This window comes from Mustela putorius, unplaced genomic scaffold (genome assembly GCF_011764305.1).
Source record: "Mustela putorius furo isolate JIRA1106 unplaced genomic scaffold, ASM1176430v1.1 tig00003853_pilon_pilon_pilon, whole genome shotgun sequence".
Taxonomy (NCBI): Eukaryota; Metazoa; Chordata; class Mammalia; order Carnivora; family Mustelidae; genus Mustela; species Mustela putorius.
In genome coordinates, this window is record NW_025422005.1 from 30,140,387 (window position 1) to 30,157,065 (window position 16,679).

At 51.4% G+C, this 16,679-nt stretch overlaps 1 protein-coding gene and 1 non-coding gene across 9 annotated transcripts; both read right to left on the minus strand.

Annotated features, from left to right (window-relative positions):
* Positions 1-654: 654 nt before the first annotated feature.
* Positions 655-16,273, minus strand: PABPC4 (poly(A) binding protein cytoplasmic 4). Of its 8 annotated transcripts, none has more exons than XM_045064272.1 (17): positions 15,963-16,273; positions 15,102-15,745; positions 12,179-12,372; positions 11,304-11,419; positions 9,908-10,047; positions 9,464-9,558; positions 8,693-8,830; positions 7,996-8,091; positions 4,954-5,226; positions 4,576-4,648; positions 4,363-4,434; positions 3,731-3,817; positions 3,509-3,636; positions 2,502-2,595; positions 2,259-2,389; positions 1,957-2,059; positions 655-969 (listed from the first exon to the last, which is right to left on the minus strand). In XM_045064272.1, exons 2-16 carry the CDS (start codon positions 15,292-15,294, stop codon positions 1,970-1,972), a joined length of 1,920 nt encoding a protein of 639 aa, XP_044920207.1. In that variant the 5' UTR covers positions 15,295-15,745; positions 15,963-16,273; the 3' UTR covers positions 655-969; positions 1,957-1,969. The 8 variants fall into 8 exon arrangements, with proteins under 8 accessions (XP_044920207.1, XP_044920205.1, XP_044920206.1 ...); XM_045064270.1 differs by having other exon boundaries at positions 4,315-4,434; XM_045064271.1 differs by having other exon boundaries at positions 4,561-4,648.
* LOC123387453 lies at positions 7,598-7,732 on the minus strand. Its single transcript, XR_006601905.1, has one exon. It is a non-coding gene; the product is annotated as a small nucleolar RNA SNORA55 (small nucleolar RNA).
* Positions 16,274-16,679: the final 406 nt, after the last annotated feature.

The following is a 16,679-nucleotide window of genomic DNA, read 5'->3' on the forward strand; positions in this document are numbered from 1 at the left end:
CCCGGTTGTTTCCTTTGCTATAAGTATTAAGTAAGTCAGGCATTTAGTTACTTGAGACCAGACCTTAAAGAAAATGGGGAGCCTGCTGAGAGGGAAGAATATTCCAAGGAAAAAGACTCCCTGGATAAGGTCCCGAGTTAGGCCAGCCTGCCACATTTCAAGGAAGGTAAGAAGTGTTCCTAGAGGACAGGGAGGACAAGTAGACTGGTTGGCCTTGTCCAGGTGAGGACTAAAGGCACCACCAAGGGCTCTGGACTCTAGCATTTGTTTACTGTTGCCACTCAGACCTAGTCCCGTGGCCAGAGGAAACCTTAGTTGCATACTCAACTGACTACAGAAGCGGGGGACCCACAAATGCCAGCTAACACAACCAAGGAGGGAGGGCCTGGGTTCTGCCTATCTCACCATACATCCTTTGGACATAAGCCAACCCCACCCTGAACCCAGTTCTCCTGTCAGACCCAAGGTCTGCTATGATCGGACTTCTACTTAAGTGGGGATCCATTATGCAATGGGACAGTTCTGTGTACCCTGCTGCTCATAGCCATTAGGAAAGGATACCCTATAGGGAAATTCATTAGACTCTAAATACATCCTAAAATTACTTCCAAATGAAAACTGGGTTTAAAAGACTAAAACTGGTCAGAGTAAAAATGACAGTTTTATGGAGATTTTTTTCTTTATTGAGAAACTTAAGACTTGGGTACATCAAATAAAACCAATTTCTTGGGGGAAAAAATCAAAACCCACAATAGAAAAAAAAAGTTAACACTGTCTGGGCCACAGCAGAACCCAGAGAATATATTCTTTTAATTGAAAAATTCTAGGTGCTTCATAATTGACCTTTTGATACAAAATGACCTATTAAATTTCCCAATTTGTGGTTCTTGGTGTTGAGGTCCATAGGACACGCTAGAAATCTTCAAACCTTGAGCTGAATTCCAGGAGGGGTTATTTGGCTTTTGAATCCTGAAAAGCAAAGCACCAACACAAATTAAATGCACGATCAGAAAAACCAGAGTTGCCCTGAAATCTCTGACTTATAAAAAGGTACTGCCGAGAGCAGTGCTTGACACTAGGGTGGGGCAGTTTTGCTGGGGCTGTCCTGTGCACTGTGGGCACTGAGCACTACCCCTAGCCTCTGCCCATGGGATGCCAGTGACACCTCTCCAGTTGTGACAACCAAAATAGGTCTCCATTGGCAAATGTCCTCTGAGGGGGCACTCCCGGCTAAGAACCCCCTGCTCTGAGGCTAGCTAGGTACTGTAAAGCCCCACACCCTTCCAGGCCACCCTGTACTCAAAGCTACTGCTCTCTTGCTTAGATACCAAATGAAGAGTCCAGGCCCTTACCATGTGTCCTTTCCCTTGTCTCTGACTCTGGTTTATCTGGTTGCCTCCTTCCTCCATCAGGAGGAACCTGCTAGTCCTTGTCAAAGTTCCCAGCTAAGCCTCACTTACCCCTGCCCCTGTGGACGGGGCCACAGCCGCCAGGGTCAGAGTGGACAAGAACACACCCTGTAACTGGAGGCAGGAGTGTCTGGTCTCCCACACACTGACACCAGGGCCCGAGCACCTTGTGCTCCCAGAGCCACACAGCAGCTGCACACATGGCTGCCCTCCCCGACCTCAAGGCAAACCAGGGAGATATGTTCACAGAAATGAAGCTGCGGGACCTGATTATGACAACACCTTGTGTATCTGTTGTTATTCTAAACCAAAAAGGTCATTCATAAGACCTAACCAGGGGCTCCTCATAAAGAAAACTGTTATTTGCTCCTTACAGTTTACAACCTGTTCTCTCGTCTCCAAATTAACTCTTCCAGATGACAGAGAGAATCTAGGTGACAGCCTGCCCAGGTTACTGGGTTACAGGAGCTCTCTATGCTGCCCTGAATCTTTTAGGAAGATATTTTTAAGTAAAGCCATTGCAGAAAACAAAAACAGCCAAACATACGGTTTCTCCTTGTCTAAGAGGTAGCAGCAGCAACAGCGCCCACCTTCTGGGCAGCTTCTTTCTTGGCATGATGAGCCTGTAGAACCGCCACGGCTTCATCCACCTGTGAGGAATCTCTAGGCAGTTAGTGACATCTGCGGAGAGGCCTCGGCCCCTCCCTGGCGCACAGTGCGTCTCCCAGTGCGGCCTGCTCTTCCTAATTCCACCCCCCACAGCAGCTCGCAAGTCACAGGCAAGGCGCAAGGAGAGGGTCAGGAGACGGCAGACCCGAGCACCGCCGCAGGGTGTGGGGACCAGCTCACCTTGGAGCGAAGCGACTCAGGGGACTCCAGCATGTGCAGCAGCTCAGAGTTGTCAATCTCCAGCAGCATGCCCGTGATTTTCCCAGCCAGGTTTGAATGCATGGTTTGGATGAGTGGGAACAAACGTTCTCCTGGGGAAAGAGATCTAATTAAAGGCCAGGCTGACTCCTAGTGAACGGACAACAGCGTTCGGGTCAGTGCCAGGCTCCGGCCCCCTCTTCTGCAAACATATGGATCACTCACCCAGCATCTGCTTTTGCTCTTGGGGGGGAGCTGCGGCCAGCATGGAGGCGGTCAGGGGCTCCTGGCCCTGCACGTGGACCGCAGGCTGCGGTGCCTGGGAACCAGGAGAGGCAGCAGGTTAGCAACAAGCCTGATGGTCCTGAGCCTGACCGCTCAGTCTGAAAGCCTACTACGTGACAGAGATGGAGGTGGCGGTCCTTGCTGCCAAGGAACTAACAGCAGGCCTTGGGGATGAGGCAGTTACAGGAGCAACAGAGTTATAAGCCTGAACACGAAACCAACTAAAATAAAAACCATGTGCTATTAAAAGGGACAGGAAGGGAGTAAGAAAATAAACCTACAAGGCTCAGACCGTCAAATGATTCCATTTATAACTATATCCCCCATCACTTTATCATAACAAATGATGTTATTTTATCAAATGCCCCAGGACTGTCAACATGCATCGTCAATGCCAATCACGAGCCTGAAAGTAAGGCTCTGAAGGTAAAGACTATTATACTGAAGCAAGGCTCTGAGGCATCTGCATTTAGACAGCAGAAAGCATGAGTAAGTCACTTTGGGGTCACAAGGCAGACTGTGGCTCCTCTATACCGGTTACTTCTGGGCTCTGGGTCCAGTCCCCCACCCCAACTTAAGATCTCTAAAGCTGACTTCTCTTCTGTCAGATGAAGCTCTTTCCTGCCTTCACAACCCAGTTTTGCAAAACAGCGAAGATCAACTCAGCCAGCGGACCCCGAGCCGCTTAGAGAGCTAAGCGAGCACACACACGTTGTAAAGCGAGGGAGGAAACAGCAGCTCTTTCTGCTGGGGCATTTCTGAGTAGACTACTGTGGGGAGGAATAGTTCCCAGCCCCTTCTCTCCCAGGACTGAGAGGCCCTGACAGGCAGTGTCCCCACAGGAAACATGGCACCCTGACACGGAGCGGGCACTGAGTACCTGCAGGAGGAATCAAAGCCAGGCACCTTGTCAGTCAAGCGCAAACATGCGGTTTGGCAGGCCTCACCTGCAGAGGCTGGATGGCGGGGTGAGGGCTGCGGACGCTGGAGGCGTATTTGTAAGGTGCGACAGCCCGCGGAGCAGCAGCAGCGACAGCAGCACGAGGTGCTAAGGTCTGCACAGCTGTAGGAACACCTTAGGAAAAGAACAAGCAAGATTAAAGCCCGTCAGTCTGGGCAAAGACCCGTCAAATCCCATCTTTCCCCCTTCTGTGTGCATCCAATACCACCTCCAGACTGGCAGCTGTCAGTCAGCCCTTGCTGGGCGGCGCCAGCCCCACCAAAGTCCATAGCCAAGCGGTCCGGGCACTCAGACCCTACAACAGACCAGCAAATGCACATCAGTGTCGGCAGCAGATGTCCAACTGGCCACGTCCCACGGAAGGAGCCATTCCAAAGCCTGTTCACACAACACATCGCACACGGGACCACGACTGCTACTTTCATGGAGCAGCCAACAAAGAACACACAACTCTCTCCACTTCTTGGAATATGGGACAGTCTGTAAAGAACAGTCTCCTTCAATCTCCCAAACCCACCCAAAAGAATAGGCTGCCTCTGTAGTCATCCGGCTAACAAGCTTCTATAATTAACCTCTCTCACATGAGTCACCAATGAGCAGCATTCTTGAAGTCACCGACACTCCTAGAACTCCCATTGTTTCTCTGCTCCTTATGTACCAACCAGAGCGCACAGCTAAGATTACAGAACCAGAACTGGAATGTGGGCCCAACAAACTGACCAACCCTGGGTAGAGCCTAGTCACCTGACTCCCTCCTCCCCAGGCCACACTTCTCAAGGCCAGTTTGCTCACCGACTCTCTGAGCGGTAGTAGGGAGGCCGCGAGAGGCCGGAGCATTACCAGTTGGAGCCAGATGGCGAAGAGCGGGACGAGGCCCAGACTGGCGGATAGCACTTGGCATTCCTTGGAAGCCTGGTGAAGATAAAAATTGTGCATCGCTGATGAAACACGTAGACCAGAACCCAGGCTGCGCCTCAGAGCAGGGCAAGGCAGGGAGGCATATCCTGGGTGATCAAATCACCGTTCCCCACCACCTACCTTGAGGTCTCCCACCTTGCTGCCAGCGGGGATTAGGCCTCATCTGTGCTAACTGGTTAGGTGTATAATACGGAGGTCTTCCCTGAGCCTGCAAGAAAGAGCACCCAGGCCCTTTTACTTGAAGGACTTGAATCCACATTGAGAGAAAAGTCTCATCTCCTCTCACTTCCAGGCCCAAGGCTAATTATTCAAGAAATTCTCAAGAGTATTCAAAGGCCAGTTAATGGGGATTCTTTCATTCTAACTACTGCGTGAGAGAGAGAATGAATTCGTTTTCATTTCACGCTGACCACCTGAACTACAATATCCAAAACCCCTTTCCCCAACCACCACAGGCTGCGGAACAGTCATCGGGGGCAGGTTCCAAAGATCTGTGAACACCAGCAGACCCACCTGTGGAACCGCTGGCACAAAGTAACCTCCAGCTGCAGGCTGGAACTGATTTAAGATGGCGTTGGCCGGGAGCGCTCGCATTCCAGCCACCCGCTGCATGTACTGGTTGGTCAGGTGAGCCTTTCTCTCTTCCTTCCTCTGGGCCAGAGCGACATATAGTGGCTTGGAGCCCACGATGCGTCCATTCATCTCAGTGACGGCTTTGGTCGCCTCTTCAGGAGATGAGAAGCAGACAAAGCCAAACCCTTTGCTTCTCCCATCCTCCAACATTACCTACAAAGGGACCAGCTACTTAAGGAAAAGGTATTCTATGTTAGGGGACAGCTATTAAGAGCCATAAAACCTGGTTTCCACTCCAAGAGTTCCCAAGTCTAGGAGAAGAGTTCTAGCCCTGTCACGGGATGTACCCTGGACCAATTAAGTCACGGCCCCTAAGGACAGGACCTAGGTGTTTTCTTTGTTAGATCCCCAGGTGATCCTAATTTTCTAAACACTATGATATGGCTAATGGTTAAAGCAGGAACCCAAAGATGTTTCTTGACACCTAGAAGCGCAGTAGCTACCTTTGGGTACCCACTAGAAATCTGGACAGTGTTAAGTTTTTTTGTTTTTTTTTATTTATTTATTTGACAGAGAGAGATCACAAGTAGGCAGAGAGGCAGGCAGAGAGAGAGGAGGAAGCAGGCTCCCTGCTGAGCAGAGAGCCCGATGCGGGACTCGATCCCAGGACCCTGAGATCATGACCCGAGCCGAAGGCAGCGGCTCAACCCACTGAGCCACCCAGGCGCCCTGGACAGTGTTAAGTTATTTACTTGTAGAACTCATCTGCCCAAGATTTTGGTGAACAAAACTTTGATCATCTCTTAGCAAGGTAAGGATATGCTTTTGAAATACCACATACACACAGGAGTTACAAAACCAATGACTGCCACCATTAATTTAATGGGTGTTAACAGCAGAAAGATGACCAGCTAGAAAAGACAACTGGATTCTAGTCCCAGTTCAGCAATTTCTAAGCTGTGCCGATTTTTTTAAAAAAGATTTTTATTTATTTGAGATAGATACAGCACAAATAGGGGGAACAGCAGAGGGAGAAGCAGGTTCCCCAATGAGCCTGACAAGGGGCCTGATACCAGGACCCCAGGATCATGACCTGAGCCAAAGACGTGCTCAACCAACTGAGCCACCCAGGCACCCCCCACCCCGAAGATCTTGTTTATTTATTTATATGTATTTTTGAGAGAGAGCGCGAGCGTGCGCACACATGAACATGCATGCGTACATGGGAGCAGGGGTGGAGGGTGGGCAGAGGGAGAGGATGGAGGGAGGGAGAGTGTGCACAAGCAGAAAAGCAGCAGGCTCCCTCCTGAGCAGGGAGCCTAATTGGGGCTTGATCCCAGCACCCTGGGATCATCACAAGCTGAAGGCAGATGCTTAAATGACTGAGCCACCCAGGCATCCCCGAGGGATGGAAGGTTTAAAGCAGGCTCCACACTCAGCAGAGCCCAGATGTGGGGCTTAATCTGAGGACCCTGCGATCTTGACCTGAGCTGAAATCAAGAATCAGACTTTTAACTGACTGAGCCACCTAGGCTAGGTGCCCTTAAGCTATGTGAAAGGCTCTGAAGCTCAATGCCCACCAGACCCCCTACGGCCAAATGCCACCAAGCCAAGGTCTACCGGTTCGGGCCGTCTTTCCCCACATACAGCCAGTCATTCACAGATGGTTCTTCTCCTCACCTGAGAAGGTCACTTATAGCTTACCCCTGGCCTGCCTCCTCAGAAACACTGATAGCAACAGGTTACTGTGTGCTCAGCACCATTTTGTATCTTAGCTTGCTCCCGGACAGCCCTCTGGAGGTGGAGGACATGAAAATAAGGATGTGTGCCAACTCAATGGACCCCCCATCAAAAAGATGGGCCAGGACAGTGTCTGAAAACATGATACCCTGATCTTGAAAATGGTGCCTGTGAAACTTGCCAAGACAGTTTTTATTCTCCTCCTACAAATGCCGACTCAAGCTCTGTGCTGATAAGCAAGGAGAGTCCACCATACCTCACACTGATGAAGGCCAGTCAAGGAGGTGATAAGAGGGAAGGGGCACGAGAGGCAACAAGGAACCCTGACGGGGTGGGCCCTGATCAACTCCCTGCGGACAACTGACGTTCCTCTGAGGACGCTCCCAGGTTGTGCGGGACTTAAAGCTAAGGGCCAAGGCAGGGTCACATCTTCCCCAGCCCACTCGGCCTCTGTTCTCAACCCCAAGAGGACTCTGATGTGTGCTGCACCTCCACGGAGCATCAGTGTCTGCATCAGGCTAGGACTCCAAACTCTCACACGCCATCACTACCCATGACACCCCCCGTGGACCAAGGCCGTGCACGCACCACCCTCACATAACCCACGTTCTCCTGTCCTCAGACTCCGAGTCCTCATCTTTAGGAGGGAATTCACATGCACTCGCCCTGCTGCATCAGCTGACGGGATAATCAAAGAAAACCAAGGAAACGATGCACACTGCAAACCGCAAAAGAGCCACTTTCCACTCCCGTCCTCCACCTTTAATTTAGCTTTGTACAGCCAGGCCAGAAGTCCCAACCCCAGTTCCCAAGTCCTCAAAATACATTTGTTCAAGGATGAAGGAAGTGTGGCAGAGTCGTAGAGACAGGCCCCAAGACAAATGGAAAACAACCTGTCTGGATTTCCTCTGCTCATATTGTCGCACCATCTGTCCCCACGCCAGCACAGAGCAGCAAAGAATGGGAAAGATTCAGGTGCTTGGGGGGTCAAGATAGGGGACTGCTCAATTGACTTCCACACCTCAATGTCTGGGAGGCTGTGCACGTACACGTAACGAAATGCCTTCTCCAGAGCATATACTCAGATGCATAACTGAACGCCAGGAGGGACTGGCTAGATTAGCATATCTATTCTCAGAAATGAACACAAGTTAGAGTCCACTCCTTCAATGAAACAAATGCCAATAAACCTCTAAAATATTGCAATTTCTACTTTCGATCCCAAATCTCAGAATAAAATACCTTAGCACTGGTGATTGATCCAAAAGGAGAAAACTCTTTCCTTAACTTCTCATCATCAATGGTATCATCCAAGTTCTTAATGTAGAGATTCACCCCCTGAAGCAGAAGGATCACTGTTAATGCACATCTGTACCCCACAGATCCCCTAAGACACTGGCTCTCAAAATTTGGTCCTAGCCCCCCTTCTTGGGTACTTCCTAGAAATGCAAATTCTTGGGCCCAAACCCCAATCCACTGAATCAAAAATTCTGGGGTTCTGAAAGCCATGTTCTCACAAGCCCTGCAGGGGGATCCTGATGCAGGCTCAGGGTTGAGATTCCCGCCAAGGACTCTTGACAGGACCCCCAGTGTGGGCCTGGCTTTCAGCACAGCTGCTCTGGCCGGCCACTGGCACCAGCAGGGCTCCTGCCCCCACTCAAACAAAGGGTGAGCATTCAAGTACAAAGAACCCATACCAATAAGAACAGACTGAGGCTTCCAGAATGAGTCCCTAAATGAATAAATCAATCTTCTGCCCTGTACCAAAATCACTACTGTTCTGGTAGGTATTTCCTTATACACCTGAGGATCTTGGGAGAAAGGAAAGGAAGAGGCAGATTCCCAGTCCCCAAAGAGAAAGCCTGCTTAACCTAAGGATGCTCTTGCCAGTTCCACAGGAAAACCCTGGATAGGAGGCTGTGCTAAGGCCACCTCTCACCTGATACCGACTAATTCTCTCTTGTTTTAGCTGCTCAAATTTCCGCTTTAACTCAGCCTGCCGTTCCACTTTCTTCTGTGCACGGCCTACAAAAATCACTTTCCCACTGATTTCTTTTCCATTCATCTCTTCCACGGCCTGAAGAGGAAACGGGTCTTAAATCAAAATGCAGAGGCAGGGGGCTTGCTCTGGAGGCCTGAAAGTCCCACCAAATACTGGGAGAAGGAAGTCTTTCCTATAGGAGTTAAGAACTAATCTCATTCCATCTGAAGGCAGCTAAGCAAATCCAAACTTCCTCATGAGTAAAATGGGTTTACTACTTAAATAGGTTATTGGTCCAGATGATACAGAAAAAAATGGTAGTTTTATAAATACAAGCACGGCAGATACGAGCCGAGGCTGCTAATCTGGGTGTCGAGGAGTCTCTTGCGTTCTCGTGGGAAGAGAGTGGCGCAAGCTGAGCGCCCAGCATCACGCTTTCCCCACAAGCAGCCGCACTCCTCGGGCCCGAGTCCCCTCAGTAGGAAGGGGAGCAAACACCCATCCTATTCCTTCAACCTACAGGGGTGAACACTGAGGTAACAGGTAGGTGCCAAGTGCTCTGAGAACAGGTAAATGAAGGGTTACCACATGAAGTCCCCTCAGGCCAGTAACTACGTCACTATGACACTCGGGCAATGGTAGCCCCGCTCCACTACATGCCAACCAGGTCCTACCCATAATCGGGGGCTACTTCTGCAAATGTTTCCCCGACCCTCATGGGACTCTCACCTTATTGGCATCCTCGTGTTTTTCGTAACTCACAAAGCCAAAGCCTTTGGATTTCCCACTGGGATCTCTCATCACCTTGACACTTAGGGTCTTACCTATTACCAAAGGACAGAACTATTAGTAACACCACCTCTATTACAGCTCAAGGAGAGGCGGCTTCTCTAGGAGCCCAAATGAAGCCAACTCTCACTGAAGCCAGATGAGCTCTAGAAAGAGGCCCCAGGCCTAGCCTTCTACTTCTGGCCAAGCTACTGAGATGGCCCTGGGGCTGGGACGAGGGAGGATAAAGCCAAGAGTCTATTCCTGTCTACTCTGTGACCCTGTCAAGCAAGGTAGTTAAATTCTGGGCCGGGACACCAACATCTCTTAAGCAACTAAGGTCCAGGAGCTCTACATCTGGCGGACTGTGGAAGGGTGCACGCAGGGCGAAGAAGCCCAACTTACCGAACTGGCTAAACAGCTCTTTCAGACTCTCATCATCCACCTCTTCCCCGAAGTTTTTGATATAAACATTGGTGAACTCCTTGGCTTTGGCTCCAAGCTCAGCTTCCCGCTCTTTTCGAGACTTGAATCTGCCCACAAACCTAAAAAAAGACCATGGAAAACAGTGAACACCTGGAAGAACCAATCGTCATTTCCAGGGGCCCAAAGGAACACAGGTTAAAGGCTGACAGGAGAGGTTAAATAAAACACACGAGTCCCCAACCAACCACCAAGACAGCAAGCTCAGAGACGCCCCAACTTCCCAGCAGAAAGAGAGAGGCGGGACTGTCCTGCAAGGACCAGCCCCAGGACTCCTGGCTCAGACCAGGGCTACTCCTACCACATCACACTGCCTTCGTGAAGAAACCTGATGACCATGTTTTTAAAACGTTCATTTCTGTGCATCTATGTAAATGCATAGAAAAGGTCTGGAAGGATACAAACCAAACTGTTAACAGGGGTTAGTGCTAGGGGCGAGACTGCTAAAGTGAACTGTGAGGTAGTCTTTGCTTTTGCACTGGACTCATTCCCGTGTTGTTGACACAAGTGGGGGAATGTAGCCATACACTGAAAATCTTTTGATCTCTTTCTAGTGATACCACTGGCCACATACACTTTATCAAGAAAATTCATCCCCTGGTCTGCTCAACGTAAAAAGGTGCCCCACAAAGAAGAGAGATGATTTTTGTTTGCTATAGCCAAGACTTATTTTCCCCTCTCTCTCTGCATGGCTTAGCTAAGACCTCCCCACCTCCCTATTCTGCATAACCACACCAAAGTGACAAGGTCTATAATGAACAGTGTCTTCTACCATCAGATGAGGTTTTCATTATAACCGAACTAAGTATTACTGTGGAGCCAGCCTTGTATGAGAAGGCCACTGAGTCATAAGTTAGCCAAGTGGAGATCTGGGGACAATTTGGCATCAACCCCTAGCAAATGACCCCATGGACAGACCAGAGTCACAGAAGGCCAAGGTCACATGGCTAGTACACAGCTCCTGGTCAGTCCAGGGCCCTCTCCACTCTGCCGCTGGCCAAGACCCCTGCTCAGAAAGGGCTCAGAGCTGCCTTCCAGCAAGCCCCAGTTGCCGGTGCTCACAAAACCCACGGACAGATGATGCTTTTAAGGGAGAGGCGGCAGGCAGGCCATGGCTTGGGCAGGAAGCCCACCTTGGCGAGTCAAAAGGGCTGCCACGGCTCGGGCAGGGAGACTCACCAGCCCTGGAGTGGAGAGGTAGGAGCAGGCCACACTTGGGCCGAGAGAACCAGTAGCCGCCTTGTGTGTGCCAGTTAATACCGAGGTGGGGCCACGGCTGGCTCATGCGATGGCTGTCGCTCCGGACTGGGACACTCACACTTTGCGGTCATTGAGGAGCATGCCGTTCATCTTCTCGATGGCCTTGTCAGCAGCCTCTTGCGTCTCGAAGTGGACAAAGGCATAACCCTTAGAGCCGTTCTCATCACACACCACCTGCCAGAGACAAGGCAGACCACTGTGGCACCACCGGCACCCCCAAAGATCTGAGAACCACATGGTCTTGTGCTCAGAGTTCTCCGGATCTGAGAGGCTGCTGGCGCATCTGCGGTCCAAAGACCGAAGACTACAGCACACAGTCAGGTTTTCCTAACATGAAGCATCCCACCAGGCACCTTAGTGATGTTCCGTGTACAAACGGTAGCCACTAGTAGGCTGCTTCTATTCTGAGTGTTTTATTTCACTAAAAGACCTTGAGACTGGGTGCAAAAGCCCCATGCTGCAGAGAAAGTGACCAGTTTCCATGCCCACAACAGAATTTCAGTCTAGTGCAGAGTCAGACACATAAACCACCACCACACCAGTTGTACAAAATTCTCCACACAAACAGGTGCAGAGAAGGAAGAGGATGATTTTACGCTTCTGAAATGACTAAGTACAGCTGCCTGGAGACCCGAGCCCCTGCTCTAACCCCCCACCCCACGAAAAGAGAAACCCTTTGATGCCCTCCAAAGGTAGGAAACAAGAAGGATATTTTAGACAGAAGAAAGAATAAATGAAGACACAAACCACCTGCTGGTCGCACTAGGTTGTGGCACAAGATTACCTACAGGGAACTCGCAGACTGCAGAGCCATTTCTAGCATTTCGAAAATGACCATATCCTGTCGCCCAATTCCAAGGCTGTTCCCCCTTTGGTATTTCTCTTGTTCTCGTGAGTCAGTAATTACTCTGAAGTCATTTTATCAGTGCTTACCTTGCAAGACAGAATGTTTCCAAAAGCAGAAAAAGTATCATAAAGTGCCTTGTTATCTATAGATTTGTCCAGATTCTTGATGAAGACATTTCCCACACCAGATTTTCTCAAAGAGGGATCCCTCTGAGACCACATGATACGGATTGGCTTTCCCTTAATCACATCAAAGTTCATTGTATCCAAGGCCCGCTCGGCTGGAAGAGAGAAACACATTTCAATCAAGGAAATAAAATGTCACCTCATGTAGACGACTGCCACCATCCTAGGAACAGATGACTCTAGGACTTTTCAGGTAATCATTCGGACAAAAGGCAACTCTATTAAAATAAAAGGGCATCCAATCCCTCTAGCCTATGTTGCTCCTGAGGGCAGCCTTCTGGCCAGTAGCTCCGCTTCCTGGCAGAAGTCTCCAGCCCTCTGGGTTGTACACTTGCTGGGTAAGGGGGTCAGGCAAGATCATCTAACTGGCTTTCTGGCCGCAAGATCAAATCATAATACTGCACATTTGACTAAGTGGTATCAGTTATAAAGACTGAGCTGCCTACCACCCATGGTGACCCAGGAGAGACAGGTGATACTATCTACTTCATAAAATGAGCAAACTTATGTCCGGGATGGCTAAGCCACACAGCTAACTACTGACTAAGAAACTAATACCAGACTCTGATTATTTTTCAGTAAGGTATTACATCAAATTACCAACTAGCTGTCATTTTGTCTACAATCCATCTACGAGACAAATGACAGAACAAAACCTACGAGTGACTGGGGAGAATGTGCTATCCCTGAATTCAGCCCAGTTTCTTGTATTTTCAATTTCTGAAAACAGAAATTGATTCAAAAACCTCAAAATGATAAATACTAATGGTCACACATGGAAACAGTCTTTATTATCCAGACAATAAGGATGAAGCCGCATCTTTCTTAGCAGGCAACGCAGCAGGCTCCGCACTTCATGGTTTCCAGACCTTCTCAAGTCTTAGTCTGAACTCTTTGGAATTCTAGAACTTCAAATGCCCTGTGGCTCAACCAAGTTCTCCATCCAGCGCCTTGGGACACTTCCCTAGCTTCCCAACAAATCCATGTGTGTACCAGAGACCACTTAAAGGACCAGAAACTAAAACAGACCATCACCTGTCAGGAGGAACTCTTCTCTTATTGGAAGTAACAGGATCCCAGAGCTGGTAGCACTTTTCCTGACTTAACACAATCAAACGCCCCAGAATCTCTGGGGTTGAGGGAGGTGTCAGAGGGGGATTCTCCTGTCTCGAGGCACCACCTCACTTAAGACAGAACACAAAATTCCCTAACTCTGCCCCCCACCCCCCCACAAGCTCAACTGTCCAGTCAGCGGAGGGAGTATCTCCTTTTCACTCCTCTCCAAACATGTTTCCCACCTTCTCAGGTGGGCTGGTTGAGTGTGGAAGGGAAGGTCACGGAAAGCGGAGACTGGGGCAGGTCCAACTCAGGAAAAGTCCAGGCACAGAAGCGGTCATTTGTGAGGATTATCTGGGACCCCAGGGTCTCAATGATTAGCAGCTAAGGAGCCATTTCAACACAGCTCCTGGTCTTTCCAGACAGCGCTGCAGAAGACAAGTCGGCTTAGCCTAACAAATCTGGCTGCACTTATTTATAGCAGGGAGAGGACCTGCAGAGGCATGTGTTGGCAGACTCACTGACCAGTGGCTTCTGCTACTATCACCAAGTGACAGGACTTTTGATCAGAAAGTGTCAAAGAGGCAGGCAACAGCCAATGTACCCACTACTTGCCCCCAAAGGCCACACTTGGCCACCTTTAAGCCCTCTGGCCAGACACAGCTCAGCACACACAGGGAGTTAAGGGTAGCAGCGCCTCTCATCTCTCAACAAGTCTGATTCTCTGGTCTCAGCTGCAGCCTGGGCAAGTGACATTCTCTGTGCTTCATGGACAGCGAACAAAGTGTGGACAAAAATAGGGACGCAGAGATCCTTTGCCATAGAATGGCTTGTTTCTCCCAGTAATGGTCTCTACAGTTGTTCCCTTTTAATCTGAAGTCACGTGCGGCCCCTGATTAGGTTTCCTCTGGCCCCGCTCCGGCCACGCCTGCAGCATACCTCTCCACTGTTCCAAGCAAGGGCCCGGGTCTGGGCCTGGGCTGGCGGGGCCCGGCGCTGGCACTCCCAGCGGAGCCTCCAACCTTCTGCAGTTCCTTTTCCCTCTCAGGAGTCCCCATTTTCTTCAGATGGGATGAAGAAGGGTTTTGACAAGGATGAAGCTCTCTTCACAGGCGAGGCCATCATCTCCACCAGACCAATTTCCCCGCAGTGTTTCCCCAGACTACCTGGATACCCCTTCTCCACCGCCCAGGGCTTCGTCCAGGGAGTAGAGGAGTCCTCCACCCCAGGACCAAAGCCACGGACCCAGGAGCTGGCCTGGCACATGTCGTGCCCAGGGCGCCATCGTGAGCCCCTGCTCCAGTAAAATGAACAGAATTGTTCCCACCGCCTCCCACCTGCCCTGAAAGACCCCTTATCCATACAAAAGCAAAGAGACTCAGTCCAGGATGAAGATAGGGATGGCAGCAACAGCTTTAGAATCTAAAATTTCTACAAGAATTGTGTTTCAATTGTTCTGCGTTTTTGGCAGGCCCGTGAGGAGCATGAATTCCAGGCTCAGTGACCAGACAAGGGTCCCACCTAAAGCAGGACCACATACATGGAATGACAGGGACTTTCCCCAAATCCCATTGTACAGTCTCCTCGGGTTCCAGCCCCACCGCCACCACTGATTATGCCCAAGGTCACCCAGTTAGCAAGCAGTGGAAGCAAGACTGAAACTCCAGTCACCTGACGCCAGGAGCTTCATTCTCAACCCCTGCATCGGGCAGACTCCCAGGGTCCCCCCTAGGATGCCACGAATCTGGGGATATAAGCGTCTACTCACCGTCAGCCGGCTGCTGGAAGTTGACGTAGGCATAACCCAGGGAGCGACGGGTGATCATGTCGCGGCAGACCCGGATGGACAGCACAGGCCCCGCAGGACTGAACTTTTCATACAGCATGGCTTCGGTGACGTCCGAGTGCAGGTCACCCACGTAGAGGGAGGCCATGGGGTAGCTGCTGGCCGCAGCGTTCATCTCCCCAGCCCCCACCACCCCGAGCCCCGCCAGGAGAACTTCTTATAGGGACCACACAGGACAAAAGGGGCTCTTCTCGGAGCCGTGGCCCGCGCCGCGGCTCACAGGTGGCAGAGCGAAGCTACACAGACGCCGGAGCAGGCTCGGAGAGACGGGGGACCGGAAGGAGGAGTTCGGGGGACAGCTCGTTCGAGACTGCAAAACCGCAGACAAAAGGCTCTCAAAAACAATATGGCCCTCCCGGGGAGTTTGTAATTTTGCAGCTGTCCTGGTCTGAAGCTCCAAATTTCGAAAGAGGGGGGAAAAAAATAACGTACTAAAACGGGGACTCCCCTCCAAATTGTAAAAATTCTCCAAGAGGCAACCGAAGAGTGCTCACGGCGGCCTCCGGGACACGCGTTTCTCTATAAATATAGGCCTCGGGCTCCCGGCGGTTTAAGATTACAGCAGCCTGGGGAAGAGGGAAACCAAATCTTGGTCGGCGCCGACTCGGCAAGCCCCGGGGGCCGGGCGCGCAGCCTCCTCCCACGCCGGGCCGGCGAAGGGCAGCGCGGACACGTGGTGCGCCCGGGGCCGACGCGCGGGGGGCGAGGGCGGCGGGCGCGGGGCTGCCACGCGGCGCGGGGGCGGCCGGAGCGGAGGCGCGTGGACGCGGGCGGGCGGCTCACCACGGGACCGACGGACGCCAAGGTGCGGCGGCGGGCGCGGGCAGGCCGGAAGCGTGCAGAAGTGACTTCCCCGCGGGCTTCCCGAGGAGGATGCGCTTTCCTCTTTCTCTTTCTCTCTCTCTCTTTTTTTTTTTAGGTTTTAAAGCATTTTCGGGTTTTTTTTAGTCTTTTCTTGTTTTTCCTTCAGGCTAAGGCCCGAAGGCGACGGAGGCTGCGGCGACCCGGGGCGGAGAGAGGCGGCTGGGGGAGCCACCGCTCCATTTATACCCGCCCGCCCCGGGCGCTGCTGGTCGAAGGGCGCCTCGCGACCTGGGCGCAGTCGTGCCCGCCCACTCGGCCCGGGGGCCCGAGGCGGGGCGGCCACGCGAGAGCGACCCGGCGCGGCCGCGCGGCGCCACAGCGACCCCTGGTGCGCGGAGGACCGCTCCGCTGGGGTCTCCTCGGGACCCAGGGGCCGCCTTCCAGCCGGGTAGACCCCTCACCGCCAGGCCCTCCGGGAACAGAACACCTGTAACCCACCCACAGGCTCAACGTTTATAATCCACGTGTTGCTTTTTGTAAAATAAAGATGACATGAAGTAGTTACGATATAATAAGTGGTTCAGCATGTAAATGTTTGGGCCCGACTACGGAAGACGTTCTGAAGTTTTCAGAGTAATAGGACGCAGAGGTAGTTACCCAGACCCCGACTCCCACATCTGCAGGAGTATCCATGGG